This window comes from Lontra canadensis, unplaced genomic scaffold (assembly GCF_010015895.1).
Source record: "Lontra canadensis isolate GAN:19392208 unplaced genomic scaffold, GSC_riverotter_1.0 scaffold4, whole genome shotgun sequence".
Taxonomy (NCBI): domain Eukaryota; kingdom Metazoa; phylum Chordata; class Mammalia; order Carnivora; family Mustelidae; genus Lontra; species Lontra canadensis.
Window position 1 is genome coordinate 40,178,774 of NW_022630998.1, and position 17,594 is coordinate 40,196,367.

General features: G+C 36.9%; 1 protein-coding gene across 5 annotated transcripts in view; it reads right to left on the minus strand.

The window, feature by feature from the left end:
• Window positions 1-17,594, minus strand: part of BDP1 (B double prime 1, subunit of RNA polymerase III transcription initiation factor IIIB) — an 86,740-nt gene that overhangs the window by 53,555 nt on the left and 15,591 nt on the right. For all 5 annotated transcript variants that reach the window (XM_032848895.1, XM_032848883.1, XM_032848875.1 and 2 more), the window contains exons 8-13: window positions 16,221-16,275; window positions 12,788-12,931; window positions 9,617-9,901; window positions 7,454-7,598; window positions 3,472-3,630; window positions 660-819 (exon numbers count right to left, since the gene is read on the minus strand). In XM_032848895.1, coding sequence (XP_032704786.1) covers window positions 660-819; window positions 3,472-3,630; window positions 7,454-7,598; window positions 9,617-9,901; window positions 12,788-12,931; window positions 16,221-16,275 — 948 coding nt within the window. The remainder of the gene's footprint in view (window positions 1-659; window positions 820-3,471; window positions 3,631-7,453; window positions 7,599-9,616; window positions 9,902-12,787; window positions 12,932-16,220; window positions 16,276-17,594) is intronic.

The following is a 17,594-nucleotide window of genomic DNA, read 5'->3' on the forward strand; positions in this document are numbered from 1 at the left end:
TTTAATAGTATGGAAAAATATTTATGAAATGTTAAGAACTGAAGAAAGATATAAAACTGAATACTACTAAATTCTGTAATAGAAAAATTGGAAGGATATATGCTAAAATGTTGGTTGCAGCTGGATAATGAGATCACAAGTACTCTTTGTCTTGATTTTTAAAATAATCTGTACTTTCCCAATTTTCCTGAATTTTACAAGATTATAATAACCGGGGGCAACTGGGTGGCTTAGTCAATTAAGAGTCTGCCTTCTAGCTCAGATGATCCCAGGGTCCTGGGATCTAGCCCTGAGTCAGACTCCCTGCCTAGGAGGGAGCCTGCTTCTCCCTCTACCTCTGCCGCTCCCCCTGCTTATCCTCTCTCACTCTCATTCAAATAGATAAATAAAAATTTTAAAAAAATTTTTTTAATTTTTGAAAATTTATGTATGTTAAACAAAAGAGATTTGTTGCTAATGAGTATGTTTGAAATGATATGTCCTAGGTTCTAAATGCATAAACAGGAGATAAGATACATTTCATATTCATGTGTAAGTTCTCACATCTTTGTTTTAGTATCAGTTACATTATCATGTAATTATCAACTAAACAATTTATTCCCAACTACTTAGGGAAAATTTTTGTAATCTTATTTTCTATAAAGTGTCTTATTCCATACCTTTTCAAATGAAGTTTCTGCATGTAAACTCTTGCTCTCTGCATCTGTTTTACCTTGTGAAAGAACAGATTTCTTCCCAACTGCCCTTGATAAATTTGGTTTAGGTCTCTGTAGTTGTCTTCTTCCCATTAGTTTAACATTTCCTGACTGATCTGTTTCCCTAAAAATGAAAATTATTTTTATTTTTTTAAATGAACATTATTTAAATCGCACCAACACAGAGGCATAGTCAAATAAAATTTGGAAAAATTCTTTAAAAATCCACTCAGAGGCAGAAAAGAAGTCCTTTAGGTTTACTCAGACAAAGAGTAGCAAAGAAAATTGAAAAACAAGAGTTGTGAGGAGGCAACTTATTTTACCAGATGCTAAAAAGCAACTATGCAGCATTAATAACTAAAACACTGGTACTGATAACATGAATAAACAGATAAATGAAACACAAAAGAAAACATAGAAGACGACTTCAAAACACATGAAAGAGGGGCGCCTGGGTAGCTCAGTGGGTTAAAGCCTCTGCCTTCGGCTCAAGTCATGATCCCAGGGTCCTGGGATCAAGCCCCGCATTAGGCTCTCTGCTCCCACAGGGAGTCTGCTTCCTCCCCTCTCTCTCTGCCTGCCTCTCTGCCTACTTGTGATCTCCATCTGTCAAAAAAATAAATAAAATCTTTTTAAAAAACCACATGAAAGAAGTATATTAAAAAAGGCAGCATTTAAAACAGCAAGAATGAAATACAAAATAATGTATTGTTACAAACAACATCAAAAGCAATGGTGATGGGAAAACTAACACTGGGGACTAAAATAAGATTAGCTCCATTTCTCGCACTGTACTTTTAGTATGTTCCAACGTATCAGAGTTAAATAAAGCCATACAGTCAACAAGGATGAATTCTTTTATAACCCTGAGTTGGGGTAAGCCTTTATAAAGTTTAACTAAAAATTCATGAGCCATAAAAGAAAAAAAGAGAAAATTCAGAAATTTAACTACGTAAAAATCAAAACTTTCTACATGACTAAGCCAAAAGTCAAACTACCAATCAAGAAAGGATGTTTTGCAAATCACAGAACAAGGCTAATCTCCCTAAAATAAAAAGAGCTCCTACAAATAATAGCATCAAAAACTCATTTTAAACCTGGACAAAGAGAGGATCCTGAGTTGCTTAGTGAGTTGAGTGCTTGCCTCTGGCTCAGAGCATGATCCCAGGGTCGTTGGGATCCAGCCCCGCATTGGGCTCCCTGCTCAGTACACTACTACAAATGTTATTTTGTCATTTTTATGATTTTGTTTCTCTAACTTACTTTAATTGTAAGATTACAGCAAATAATATACATAACATACAAAATATGTGTTAATCATCCAATTATGTCATCAGGCTTCTGGTCAACAGTAGACCATTAGTAGTTAAGTTTGGAAGAGTCAAAGTTATTTGTGGATTTGCAACTGCCAAAGGGTCAGTATCCCTAAGCACTGTGTTGTTCCTAAGGGTCCACTGTACTTACTTACAGGTTAAAGGACAGAGGTTTAAGATTTTAAGCACTGTTTGAAAAAATAATCTACATAACCATCAGCTGAGCTTTGATTATATAAACTCTAATCCATCTATATACACTAGAACACTATGAAGTGCTCTCTTCAGCAGCACACAAACACCAGAACACTATGCACTAGGCAGCTATTCAAAAATAATAAGGAATATCTTCATGCAAAGGTATCAAGATATAAAACAAATAAATTGCAAATGGCGTCTGTGTGAGTCTAGGGGGTGTGTGTATGTGTGTGTGTCTGTACACACATATATTATCATTAGGGTTTTAAGAAGAGTAAAAAAAATATAAAGAACATGTATTTGCATTAGCTTTAAAGTACTTTTTTTTAAATCTCAGAAAGAAAATCAGAAATAAATACACATGGGGCGCCTGGGCGGCTCAGTGGGTAAAGCCTCTGCCTTCAGCTTAGATCATGGTCTCAGAGTCCTGGGATCAAGCCCCGCATCGGGCTCTCTGCTCAGCAGGGAGCCTGCTTTCCTCTCTCTCTCTGCCTGCCTCTCTGCCTACTTGTGATCTCTCTCTCTCTGTCAAATAAATAAATAAAATCTCAAAAAAAAAAAAAGAAAGAAATTACACAAGTTACTTAGAGTGAATGCAGACATAGGAGGAGGGATATTTTACTCTTTTTATACTTCTAGGTGTTTGTACCATAAGACCATTTTGCCTATTCCAAAGAGTAAACTTTCGTTAAAAAAAAAAAAAAAAAAAAGTTTCATTTTCAGTGTGACTGTGCTTTACTGAAAATAAGTAAGAATTCATAAACTAAATAGCGTGTAAGCCTATATGAGGAGTTTAGGAGGGACTCAAGGAAGTCTGAATTTCTGAGCTATCTCTTTTCAAAGGCAGATTCTTGTAGTGTTTTTATTCTGTTTTTAGTGCAAATATTAATCAATATTTACACACTAGGAAACATAATAATTTCTTTAAAGTCATCAATATAAAAAATCTACTACTTTGAAAAATGATTCAAACCAAGTAAAAGTATCTAACAACAAATGTTTAGGCTTCCAAATTATTTTAGAATTTCAGCATAAGTTACCACCGTGCATAAAATTCCTATCATGGTTATAAAAGAGCATCTTTCTATAATGAAATATAAAGTGATAAGCCCTTATGTCACAATCAGACCACAGTATAATTATGTATTAAATGGTGTACCATCCCCTTTCTAATCCCTAAAGAAAGAAACATTATCCTTTCTTAAATAAGAAATCATCACAATTTTGAAAATAAATTTTAAAATCCTAACATACAAAATACTTACAATGATTTATTTTTTAGGTCAACACTGCTTTCTTTTGTATAATTCCTTTCAACATTATTCACCTCACACAGTGCACTAATTCCAGCTTCTGATAAAGGCAAACCTGAAGGGCTTGATTCTGAAGCTTCAGTTCCTAATGATGTGGCATCTTGTTGACCACTAAGCAAATGAAAACACAGGAGGAAAAGAATTCTTAGTAATATGTGTTTTATAATAACTACTTATAATAATTATAACTACTTAAAATATTTCTTAATATATAAAACAACTGGGAAAATGATACTTTGTATTTTGGAATTATCAATATAAATATTTTGGCTTTTCTATGATCCTTCTTGTACCATATTGTTAAAAACTGTACCTTCAGGAGTGCCTGGGTTGCTCGGTCGGTTGAGCATTCAACTCCTGATTTTGACTCAGGTCATGACCTCAGGATGGTGAGATCAAGTCCCAAGTCAGGCTCCACAATGAACGTGGAGGCTGCTTAAGATTCTTAACTCTAGGGAACAACCTGAGGGCTGCTGGAGGGGAGGAGGTTGGGGGATGGGATAACTGGGTGATAGTCATTAAGGAGGGCGCTTGATATAATGAGCACTGGGTGTTATATGCAAGTGAAGAATCACTAAAATCTACCCCTGAAATTATTAATATACTATATGTTAACTAACATGAATTTAAATAAAATCTTAAGAAAGTTTTCTACCAAAAAAAAAAATCAATCTCACCCCCTCCCTCTGTCCCTCTCTCCCTACTCACACACACTCCCTCTCTCTCAAAAACAACCAACCAACCAACCAAAAAAAACCTGTACCTACAGAGAAAGTAACAGCTGCAAATTAAAAGGCATAGGAAAACACTCAAGTCAAAATGAAAAATTCTTAATTATATGGGGTTAACAAATCAAATCTATGTGCAAAATCAGAGCAATATTAAGGAATAATATCTCATTTCAATCTTATACAGGCAGGCCCTGCTTTGCATGGTAGTCTGTTAACCAAAAGTTTTATAAATCTGAGGACACAGTGCCAATATGTATAAGCTGCAGTTAGCACTGTATGCCAAGGCAAGACTGCCATATTATGATATACTCCAATTAATAATGATATAAATGATGGCCATATACTAACTGGCACCCAGAAGCAACACATACGACATTCACCTCATTCTTCCTACTGGGTGTTTTTCTTTTCCCAACTAATCAATAAGAGCTCTTTATATGTTATTTGCTGGTTAGATACCATACATAAAACCTCCCCAATAGTAGCTTGCCTTTCACTTTCCTTATGAAACCTTTTGTCAAAAGAAATAGTTTACTGTGGTCAAATTCGTCAATTTTATCTTTTAAAGTTTTGCTTTTCACACCTTAAGAAATCCTTGACATCACAAAGGTATTTCCAAATACCTTCTTCTAAAGGTTTTCAAGATTTGCTTTACACATGATTTTATTTATCTATTTATGGGGTGGGGGGCAGGAGCACACACAAGCAGGGGGAGTGGCAGGCAAACGGAAAGGCAGGCTCCATGCTGAGCAAGGAACCCAATGAGAGACTCAAGACTTGATCCTACGACCCTGGGATCAGAACCGGGCCAAACACTAACCAGTGTCTGCCAACTGACCCACAGACTAAGTGGCTCAGCTGGCAGACACTAACTAACTGACCCACTCAGCATCCTTGTAGCCCTGAATCTATCAGAAATTCAGCATACAGGGTGAAATAAGGATCGAATACTATCTAATATTAGATATATCTAAACATCTAGTGAATATTTCATTCAATCTTCACCCACTAATTTCTAATGTTACCTCTGCCCCATTTATCAGATTCCTAAATTTGTCCCCCTAGGCTTTATATTCAGTTCTGCTGAGATAATTTGTCCTTGTGCCAGTAACACACTACTTTAATTACTCCAGCTTTGGATTAAGTATTAATACATTTTCACCCAAGAAATGTATTTCAAAATGTCTTTACCACTCATGACACTTTGCTCTTGTATAATTGATAATTTAAGAATCAGCTGTTTTTACAAAACCAGCTAGAATCTTAACAGTCATTACAGGGTTGTTTTTCCCCTAAAAGGTGCCACAGTATCTTTTAGGTGTAGTTTATGAAATTAGTTATATCTCTGAAGTCACAATATAAATGTCTGTCACCGGGCGCCTGGGTGGCTCAGTGGATTAAAGCCTCAGCCTTCAGCTCAGGTCATGGTCCCAGAGTCCTGGGATTGAGCCCCGCGTCGGGCTCTCTGCTCAGCAGGGAGCCTGCTTCCCTTCCTCACTCTCTGCCTGCCTCTCTGTCTACTTGTAATCTCTGTCAAATAAGTAAATAAAATCTTTTAAAAAACAAATAAATAAATAAATAAATGTCTGTCACCTAGTAAATTAAGGACCCAAGGTCCATAGGCCCAGCTTCAAAGAAACTATTAATCTTCCAAATTGTATGAACTAGCACAGACAGACAAGTTGGACAGTATCAAACTAAAAAGCTTCAGCACAGCAAAGGAAATAATCAACAAGATCAAAAGATAACCTATGGAATGGGAGAAAAAAATCTGTAAAACATTAATCTAACACAAGCTTAATATCCAAAATATAACAGGTATGTCTATAATTCAATTAAAATAACCTAATTAAAAAATATGAAAGGGAAATGAATAAATATTTCTCCAAAGAAGACATACAAATGGCCAATAAGCATATGTAAAGCTCCTCAATCACTAATGGGGAAATGCAAATCAAAACCATAATGAAGTATCATCTCATCTATGTCTGAATAACCACCTTCAAAACACAAAGAAAACAGAAAATAGTAAGTGTTGGTGAGAATACGGAAAACTGGTATCTTTGTGCACTGCTGATGGGAAGGTAAAATAGCACAGCCACTGTGAAGAACAGTGGGGAGGCTCCTCAAAAAGTTAAAAATAAAAAAGTGCCTGGCTGGCTCATTCAGTACAGCATGTGACTTTTGATCTTGGTTGTAAGTTTGAGCCCCACATTGAAGTTAAACTATTTTTTAGGTAAAAAAATAAAATAAAATGTAAAAAAAATTAACAGAACAATCATATGATTCAGTAACCCCTGTTCTGGGTATTTATCTAGAAGAAATTAAGAAATGGAAACAGAACCTCAAAGAGATATCGGCATTCCAATGTTTATTACAGCAATATTTAAAATAGCCAAGAGAAGGAAACAGCCTAAATGTTCACTGAGAGATGCATGAATAAAAAAATATATTAAAAAAAAAAGGAAATACTGTCAAATGCTGCAACACAGATGAAACCTGAAAACATTATGCTAAGTGAAATAAGCCACTCAGGGGCGCCTGGGTGGCTCAGTTGGTTAAGTGTCAGGTCATGAGATCAAGCCTTACGTTGGGCTCCACACTGAGAGTAGAGCCTGCTGGGGATTCTCTCTCTTTCTCTGCCCCTACCCTGCCCAACCCACCCTCGTGCTTGCTCTCTCCCAACAAAAAAAGAAAGAAAAGGAAAAAAGAAACCCATGCAAACACCCACCACAATACAGCTGTAGCAAAGTAAACATCAGAACAAAAAGCAGTATCAGTGGGGCGCCTGGATGACTCAGTGGGTCAGGCCTCTACCTTCGGCTCAGGTTATGGTCTCAGTATCCTGGGATCGAGCCCTCCATCGGGCTCTCTACTCCTCGGGGAGCCTGCTTCCCCCTCTCTCTCTGCCTGCCTCTCTGCCTACTTGTGATCTCTTGTCTGTCAAATAAATAAATAAAATCTTAAAAAAAAAAAAAAAAGAGCAATATCAGAATGATACGCAGAAATGATAAAAGGGTGATTTCACCAAAATACAACTCTAGTTACGCATGAACCTAACAAGAGCTTCAAAAGAATTGAAGAAAAACAAATACAACTGAAAAGAATAACAGGCAAGTTTACAATTACAGCTGGAGACTTCACTCCCCTCTCAGTAACTGACAGGAGATGTAAACAAAGTCAGTAAAGGTATAGAAAAATACCTTGATGAAAGGATAGGGTCAGTTCTTTTCTCAGCTTTTTCACTGGAGGATAAATCCACAATGTCATCCATATTCTGTATGCAAGAAAGTTTCTGTTCCTTATTGACTTCATCTTCATTTATCTCCCTTAAAGACTGACCTTTATCTATGAATACAAAATGCACGTTATTCTAAAAACATCAACTTCTTAAAGCACAAAGGAATTTACATAAAACAGCATTTTTCCTACCAATCATTAAAGCATTCCACATTCAAGTTCCTCTATGTAAGGCAGGGATCTTAATTTTAGAACATTAATTAAAAGTTAATTTAAAAAAACAAATAAATAAAAATTTTTAAAATCTAAAAAATTTTAAAAATTAGAAAAAAGTGGGTTTTTGGGGGTTTTTTTTGAAAAAAGTTTTTTAAAAAATTTTTTAAAAAAGATAATCAACTTACAATGTGTAAGTTGTAACTGTGTTTTGAGGATCACCCCAAATTTTCTGGGTAGTCTGTAGCATTCTTTTATCTTGCTTAAATTTTAAATGGTTAAGGGCGCCTGGGTGGCTCAGTGGGTTAAAGCCTCTGCCTTCGGCTCAGGTCATGATCTCAGGATCCTGGGATCGAGGCCCGCATCGGGCTCTCTGCTCAGCGGGGAGCCTGCTTTCTCCTCTCTCTCTCTATGCCTGCCTCTCTGCATACTTGTGATCTCTCTCTCTCTCTCTGTTTCAAATAAATAAATAAAATCTTTAAAAAAAAAAAAATTTTAAATGGTTAAAATAACTTGTTACAGGTAGACTCACCTATTCTGCTCCTTCAGAAAAATCATAATTAATAACATAGTAACAGCTATCATTTACTTAGTATTTACTAAGTGACAGAAACTTTAAGCCCATCAAATGCATTATCTCCTTTAATACTGAAAACAGTCCTATTAGAAGGTGGTAAACCCATCGTAGAGAAAAAGAACCTGGGTTCAAGATCTTAGGTGACTTACCCAAGGTCTTAATTAGCAAACAAAAAAGCTGGAATCTAAACCAAGGTCTGTTTGATTTCCAAAGTCCAACTTCTTAATTACTGAGCTATTCTGCTTTTTATGTAGTATCTTTACTAGAAAACCACAAATGAGTATAATATTGTGATGCCTAAAATTATACTACGCTTCAACCAAGACTCATTTAGTAAAATCATATTGCTAAAACTGAATTACATAAAATTTAAATTCTATAGAAAGATTTTTCTGATTTGTTACTATCTTCTTCTTCTCTATTTACTTGATTATTTACTTTAAGTAATCCACATATGAATTATTAAGAGACTAAAAATGCCTGAATCTCTTAGCCCTCATACCTTAGCAAATCCTGAGTGTCAAAAGGTCTGCATTCTAAGGGAGCTAAAAAAAGTAAGTAAGAAAGAAAGAAAAAATGAGAAAGAAGAAAAGAAATGAAAAAAGGGAGGGAGGAAGAAAGGAAGGAAATGGTAGGAAGGAAGGAAGGAAACATTTCAGTAGCTCTTGTATAAAAATTAAACAACTTATTGTGGATTCAAAGGTGCTCTGTAGACATAGATCATGAACACTTGTGATTTATTAAGAGACACAAGCAATATACAGTTAACTATATACATTGTAATGACTCCTAAACACTGTTTGGTTTTAAGTAAAAAAAGATCAAGACCTGAGCTGAAATCAAGAGTTGGATGGTTAACCGGGGCACCTGGGTGGCTCAGTGGGTTAAAGCCTCTGCCTTCGGCTCAGGTCATGATCCCAGGGTCCTGGGATCGAGCCCCACATCGGGCTCTCTGCTCAGCAGGGACCCTGCTTCCTCCTCTTTCTCTGCCTGCTTCTCTGCCTACTTGTGATCTCTGTCTGTCAAATAAATAAATAAAATCTTAAAAAAAAAAAAAAAAAAAAGAGTTGGATGCTTAACCAAATGAGCTACCCAAGTGCCCCAGAAACATCCGAGAAAAACCTCCCCAGGTCACTTTGGTTTCTTTACCCCTCACCAATAAACTTTTTTCCTTTAAATTGAAAACAAAAGGATTTAATACAGTAACATGAACACAGACTACAAAACTTAAGCGCTACTAGTTGGTGCTACTCAGAATTATTTAAATTACATATCATACTATAGTACAAGTTTTCTCTAGTAATACAGGAACTATTAATGTATATAAGAAACTTACTTTCGTATGTTTCTCCTTTAGAATGACCTAACTGAACAGCGGCATTTTCTGAAAGATTTTTTACTTCTTGTTGACCAACTTCATCCTGATTCTTTCTTCTTCTTTTCTTTTGATTTAGGTCTGTTTCTAATGCAATCTGTTCTGAATCCTGTGCTGTTGAAGTCTGAGAGTGCTGTTCTTCTTCAACTATCTGAGCATCCTTTTGAGATGGTTCTGTGTCTGAAATTCTGGTGCTTGGAGATACATCTGGATCATCATTTCCTCCTTCACTGGCAACTTTTTTCACTTTGAAAATAAAAGATATTTTCATAAACATATAAATAACCTAAAGAAAAATTCTTAAAAGATGGAGAAGTTAAATACTGAAGGATATCTGGGCAAAAGTTTGAAGACAACCTAACACATCCAACTGGGAATGACTAAAGAAGTTGTAATACACTTATGCTATAAAAATCCACACAACAGGGCCGCCTGGGTGGCTGTCATTGAGCGTCTGCCTTTTGCTCAGGTCATGATCCCAGGGCCCTGGGATCCAGCCAGCGTCGGGCTCCGTGCTCAGCAGAAGGCCTGCTTCTCCCTCTCCCACTACCCCTGCTCGTGTTCCCTCTCCCGCTGTCTCTCTCTCAAATAAATAAATAAAGTCTTTAAAAAAAATCCACACAACAAATAATAATGAGGTAGGTTTTTAAGTAGTAATATGAAAGATTTTTAAAAAACTGTTGCCCAAAAAACTCAAGTTGCAGAAAATATATACGATATGATCTCATTTTTATTAAGCAAAAACAATTACATATCCTCTAAGACACACATACACTTGAATAGAAAAGTTTACTAAGAGTTATCCTTAGAAAATCTGGACAATTTGATTTCAGGGCAGGGTACAAAAGATAATTCAACAAATTTATTTTCTGCATCATTTATTTTTCAATGAACAATCTTTTTAACAAATATTTTTTTTTTATTTTTTTTAAAGATTTTTATTTATTTATTTGACAGAGAGATCACAAGTAGGCAGAGAGGCAGGCAGAGAGAGAGGAAGGGCGGGGGGAAGCAGGCTCCCTGCTGAGCAGAGAGCCCGATGCGGGACTCGATCCCAGGACCCTGAGATCATGACCTGAGCCGAAGGCAGCGGCTTAACCCACTGAGCCACCCAGGCGCCCCTTAACAAATATTTTTAAACAATTTCTAGTGCCTTTTTTATGAAGGCATATTCACAGTTAACTGTATCAAAAGATGAAAACAATAAATCACTTTTAGAAAACCAAACAAGAGATCACCATGGAGACATCAACCAAAAACAAACTTAACTTCACAACCATGGTCGATCAAGATATCTTCTCTAAAAATATCTAATCTTTAAAAAATAATAAAATTCAGTGTCATTTACGTTGATTCAAAAAAAAAAGTCGTAACAAGATTTTAAAACTGGGAAGACAACTGGATTCTCTAACAGAATAATAAGCAGTAATTTTTAAATTCTGAGACTTGTAATAATATATCTGAAAAGTTCTCCCATTAAGTAAGATACAATGACTTACTCATGCTTTCACCTATAACATAATAATAATGTTAATATACCTATTTTAATCTCCAAGGGCCATGTATAGTTACTAAAAGAAATGACTAAAGAATGAAATGATTTTGTAGTTACCAATACGATGTTTAAAATGATACACACATGCTCCAGAAAAAGAAATGCAAGATTGCTCTGTGCAGAAGAGACTTAATGTGGCAGGCCTCACTGCTATCCCTTCAAAGTCCTGCTTAAAAGGTTGGCCTTTGGGACACCTGGGTGGCTCAGCTGATTGGGCCGCTGCCTTCGGCTCGGGTCATGATCCCGGCATCCTGGGATCAAGTCCCGCATCAGGCTCCTTGCTCAGCGGGAACCTGCTTCTCTGTCTGCCTCTGCTTGCCACTCTGTCTGCCTGTGCTTACTCTGACAAATAAATAAATAAAATCTTTAAAAAAAGAAAAGGTTGGCCTTTGGGCTGTGTCTGGAAACTTGCTCTTGGGGAGAATTCACACCAGCCTGACAAAAGTGGCCTAAAATGTTTGTACAAACAATGTGGTTTATGCTGAAAAACTATTTTCATTTTGGGAGTTCTGAATTCTGATATGTGCCAGGCAGAGGGTGTCTATATGACCAACTTCCAATAAAAACCTCAGATACTGAGTTTCTAACAAGCTTTGCTGGTAGACAATTTGTTACGTATCTCTTCATGACTTGTTGCTATGGGAATGAAGCAGCATATCCTGGGTAACTCTAGGTGAGAGGACTCATAAGCTTGCACCTAAATTCCCCTCAACTTGGAGCCACATGTCTTTCCCTCTGCTGATTTTATTCCATATCCTTTTACTGTAACAAATCTCAACTGTTTAAATATAACTATATGCTGGATCTTGTGACTCTCCAAGCCAATAATCAAACCTGGCAGTAGTCTTGCAGACCCCCAAAGCAGGCTCTTATAGCCCTAGGCTCAAGTCCTGCCTCTTCCACTACTAAAACTGTGAGACCTGAGGAAAAAGGAACAAGATCTCCAAGGCTGTTTCCAAGTGACTAAAACAAACAGAAAGGGTCTGGGATGTGGACTACCTAACATACAAAGTTCGCCACAGTTCCATGATTCTTTAAAGTACTGGAATGTTTAAACATTGTCCTCCTAGAGGTAAACATTGTCCTCCTAAACCAAAATTCATATAATTAAGAAAGTATCTGCCTAAAAATACAAATACCTATATACAAACAAGTTCTACCCAGTACAAGTCAACATTAACCCTAAGAAATAAACTGTGCTCAAACAATACAATCCAGTCACAAGAAAAAGTATCAGAGTTCCACTTTTTAAATATTATAACTTACTGCCAGGTTATACAAAGGAGAATCATGATAAGTAACCAAACACGACACCCCCAAATTCCAATGCTCTTTTATTAGCTACAACTATGTCCTAGCTGCAATAAAGATGTCAAATAGACCAGCCATGCCAATTATAAAATTTACAGGGAAGTACTATTTTGGGCAAGATAACTAAAAGATTCGAGAAAAACCAATTCTCCCCAATTGATGCCCTGGTGATCTCAACTACCTGAACTACAAAGGAATGCTCAAAGACTTGAGGGACAACATTCCAAGTTTATTATTATTAAATAATAGAACACACTTCCTTTTACCTTTTACATTTTTCCTTGGCTTAGAGGATTTCTTCTCCTTTAAACTCTGATTTTTAACAGATTTTTGTTTTCTTTTCTCTTCTTCAGCAAGAACTTTCTGAAGCAAATGAGCAAAAAAATCGAAGTCAAAAGGGCGCTTTTCCTCTGTTAAAAAAAAAAAAAAGAAAAAGAACCTTCAAATTTTTATTTTAAAAAGAGAAAGAATTTTCAAGTATCATGATGTCAAAAGCAAATGGACCTATTAGCAGGAGAATGCACAACCAACTCTAGTCACTGTAGTAGTCAAACAAAGGAAAACTGAGCAATAAAAAGGAATAAGCTGCAATAGTTTAAAAAAAAAAAAGTAAAAAGGAACTATGTACTGATGTAAGTAATACTATAGGAAAAATCTCAAAAATGCTGCCTAAAAGAAGGCAGACATAAAAGAATATATACTGTATGATGCCATGAATAAGAAGTTCTAGTACAAAGCTAAACTAACCTATGATGATTCAAATGAAAACCACGGTGGTCCTGCATCAAGACAGCCATGGAAACGGACTAGAAAGGGACACAAGGGTCCTTTCCGAAGTGATGAAAATGTTCCATACCTTGTTTTGAGTGGTGGTTATACAGGTATACTCTTTGTCACAACTCAAACTATAAACTGCACTGTAGGTAAATTATCAATCAACTTTAAGAAAAGACTAATTAGTATGACTAATTCCTCAAAAGCCTCCCCACCACCAAATGTCCTCTCTTCAACACAACCCTTTCACTATTTACTCTTCCAAGTATCAGCAAAAAAGGAAGCAAATGAGTTTTGATCAGGACCACTCTCACTAAATAGCCAATAACAACATTACATCAGAAAGAGCCATGAACAGGGTGCTTTGCAGGCTCAGTCAGCAGACTGAGTCATAGGACTCTTGATCTCAGGGTCGTGAGTTCAAGCCCCATGCTGGGTGTGGAACCTACTTTAAAAAAGAAAGAGAAAAAGAGCGAGCCATAAACAAACCAGGAATGAATCCATAACAGGAGTCAAATCCTTGCCTAATATCTACATCCAACAATACAGTGAATGTAGAAAAAATTGTGCTTTATATACAAAGCCCCAATATTGGTTTAATTGCAAGATGACTACAACATGGCCTCAGAAAAAAGAGGTATATAGGGGTGCCTGGGTGGCAGTCAGTTAAGTATCTGCCTTCAGCTCAGGTCATGATCCCAGAGTCTTGGGATTGAACGCCACAGTGGGCTCCCTGCTCAGCAAGGAGCCTGCTTCTCTCTTGCCCTCTGCTGCTCACCCATTTATGCTCATTTGCTCTCTCTGTCAAGTAGATAAAGAAAATCTTCAAGAAAAAAAAAAAAAGAAAGAAAGAAATAGTGGCATATACCATAACAAAAACAAATCAGCCTCAAAAAAACAAGCCCAAACCTGGAATTCCTGAAGGCCCTGTTTATTATGGACCCAGTCTTTCTCTGTTCTGACCACCCACAACAATGATTCTGAAAAATACACCATTAAAATCATTCTCTGAGGATGGGGCCCATGGCTGGCTCAGCTGGTAGAACATGCAACTCTTAATCTTGGAGTTGTGAGTTAAAGCCCCAAGCTGGACCTAGAAAATGCTTAAATAAATAAATTTTTTTTTAAAAATTCTCAAAGGAATTGAACATGTTATAAAAGAAAAAAAATTGAGGTTTTAATTTTTTTTAATTTTCCACTACAAAGCACCCAAATCAGTGAATTTAACAGTTTTCTATTATAATGGTTTTAACAATGCCTCTACACCCCCATAAAGACTACAGATCTATAGATTCTTTTCTTATTATAATGCACTGAATGTAATACAGTTTCAGGACTACCTCTCCAAAATGGAGAAGGCTGAGGACCAAAACAATCCAGATATTCCAGGAGTCATTCCTGGAAGTCATGTCCCTGAGGGCCCAACACAACATTGGGTGTAGAGTCCAGTCACCTGCCTTAGTGTCTACTCATAAAGTAAACACAAAGTTCTCACTTGAGGCTTTGTTCTGAGATTAGCACTCCAGCAAATGGATACTGAATACATTTATTTATCATGAAACATTGATAACTGTCTTCCAGACAAAGAATACAGGTACTACTTTATTTTTTTTAAATAGGTATTGACATTTTTTTTTTAAGATTAATTTATTTGACAGAAACACAGCAAGAGAGGGAACACAAGCAGGGGGAATAGGGGAGAGAGAAGCAGGCTTCCCACCGAGCAGGGAGCCCAATGGCAGGGCTCAACCCCCTAACCCTGGAATCATGACCTGAGCAAAAGGCAAACCCTTAACGACTGACCCACCCAAGCTCCTGGTATCAAACCTTTATTTATCTGTCTTTTAAATTTTTTTTTTTAAGTAATCTCTACACCCAACATGGGGCTCTAATTCATGATCCTGAAATCAAGAGTTGCAAGCTCTTACTGACTGAGCTAGCCAGGCGTTCCTATAGGTACTATTTTAAACAATGCATTCAAATTTGTTTTTCGGTCAGATCTCTTGATGTTTTCCTCTGGACTCAAAAAGAAAAAAATGTTCATTTCAATGAGGTTATTACTTAAAAGATAAAAAATATGTATCATTGTTTCAAATCAGGTATAAATTCACATGCCATCTTTTTAGACAAAACTTTCCTGACAACTTGATCTATACATCCACTCTTCACCCCCTCTTTTTTCTTCTTCTTAGAAATTACTCACTTTCTGCAATTAACGATGCTTACTGACTTTATCCTTTCCGCCACTCAATTAGACTTATGGCTCTAACAACAAGCTTCTCATCTGCCCTGTTCACCATTATATCCCCAATGCCTAGAATACTAACTAGCACACAGGAAGTATTCAGTATTGTTTACTGAATGACCACAAGAAAGAATCATCTATAGTGTAAGCTCTTCTAGAAATTCCTTGAATAGTTTCCTCAAAATAAAGAACATTTAGAAATGGTGTCTTCAGGGGGCACCTGGGTGGCTCAGCTAGTTGAGTATCCAACTCCTGATTTTGGCTCAGGTCTTGATCTCTGGGTTCTGGGATCGAGCCCTGTGTCAGGTGCTCAGGGGGGAGTCAGCATGAGATTCTCTCTCTCCCTCCTTCTCTGCCCCTCCCCAGCATGAGATCTCTCTATCTCAGTTCCTCTATAACTTCTGGAACTCAGAGCTCTGCTTTCTTGCTTCTTGATGTTTTCGCTTATCCCTTCCCTTCCCTACAGATCTGTTATCAGTTCCCAGACCTGCACTCCTAAAGAGAAAAATCTCCAGTCTTGTTCTTCCTATGACAATAAAGAGACAAAACAAATCTAAAACACAATGGAACTAAACACAAAAGACTGGTCATTTTTTAAGATCTCCAAGTGATATATTGTAAAAGAGATCTTTTTTTAAGATCTCCAAGTGATATATTGTAAAAGAGATATTAATACTTACGAAAGGCTTTGTCTATTCTCCATCCATTTGTTTTCTCTTCACGTTTAAATTTGTTCTGTTAATAAAAGAAAAAAAAACCTATAGTAATATTCTCCCATTAAAAAAGTGACAATTAGGGGCGCCTGGGTGGCTCAGTGGTTTAAGGCCTCTGCCTTCGGCTCAGGTCATGATCCCAGGCTCCTGGGATCGAGCCCCACATCGGGCTCTCTGCTCAGCGGGGACCCTGCTTTCTCCTCTCTCCCTCTGCCTGCCTCTCTGTCTACTTGTGATCTCTGTCTGTCAAATGAATAAATAAAATCTTTAAAAAAAAAAAAAAAGTGACAATTAGGGGCGCCTGGGTGGCTCAGTGGGTTAAGCCGCTGCCTTCGGCTTAGGTCATGATCTCAGGGTCCTGGGATCGAGTCCCGCATCAGGCTCTCTGCTCAGCAGGGAGCCTGCTTCCCTCTCTCTCTCTCTCTGCCTGCCTCTCTGTCTACTTGTGATCTCTCTCTGTCAAATAAATAAATAAAATATTAAAAAAAAAATCAGAAAAACATGAACAGAGCTTTAGTAACCTGACTAACACATATAAATGGAGTCCCAGAGAGCAAGAACAAAGTGGAAAAAATATTGAAAAGACACTATCCCTGGGCAAATCATAACCATGCTGCTGAACACCAGTTAAAGAAAAAAATCTCAAAAATAGCCACAGAAAAACAATTTATCACATACGAGGAAAGAATAACATAAATATGACTGACTCTTTGTCAGAAATACTAGAAGCCAATGGACAATGGAATGACAATTTTAGAACACTGAAAGCAAACCACCTGCATATCCAGTAAAAATATCCTGCAAAAGTAAAGCTGAAACAGAGACCTTCAGATAAATCAAAATTGAGAGAAATTTTCAACAACCGACCTGACAATTCAGACCTACAAGAAGAAATGAAAAGCATCAAAATTGGTGGCTAAATATTAAACATGGCTACAAATTAAAACTAGTTTCTCTTTTCTGCTCAACTCCCTTTAAAGATAAAAGACTGTAAGCCAAAGTAAGTTGGATAAAAATTGGGTAATGTAAAAATGAAACGCAGAATAGCACAAAAGATGAAGGATAAATAGAATATACTTTTAAGAGCTTAATTCTTGTGGAGTATGAAGTATAAAGAGTAAAATGGGGGGCACCTGGGTGGCTCAGTGGGTTAAAGCCTCTGCCTTCAGCTCAGGTCATGATCCCAGAGTCCTGGGATCGAGCCCCACATCAAGCTCTCTGCTCTGCAGGGAGCCTGCTTCCTCCTCTCTCTCCCTCTGCCTGCCTCTCTGCCTACTTGTGATCTCTGTCTGTCAAATAAATAAATAAAATCTTAAAAAAAAAAAAAAAAGTAAAATGGTA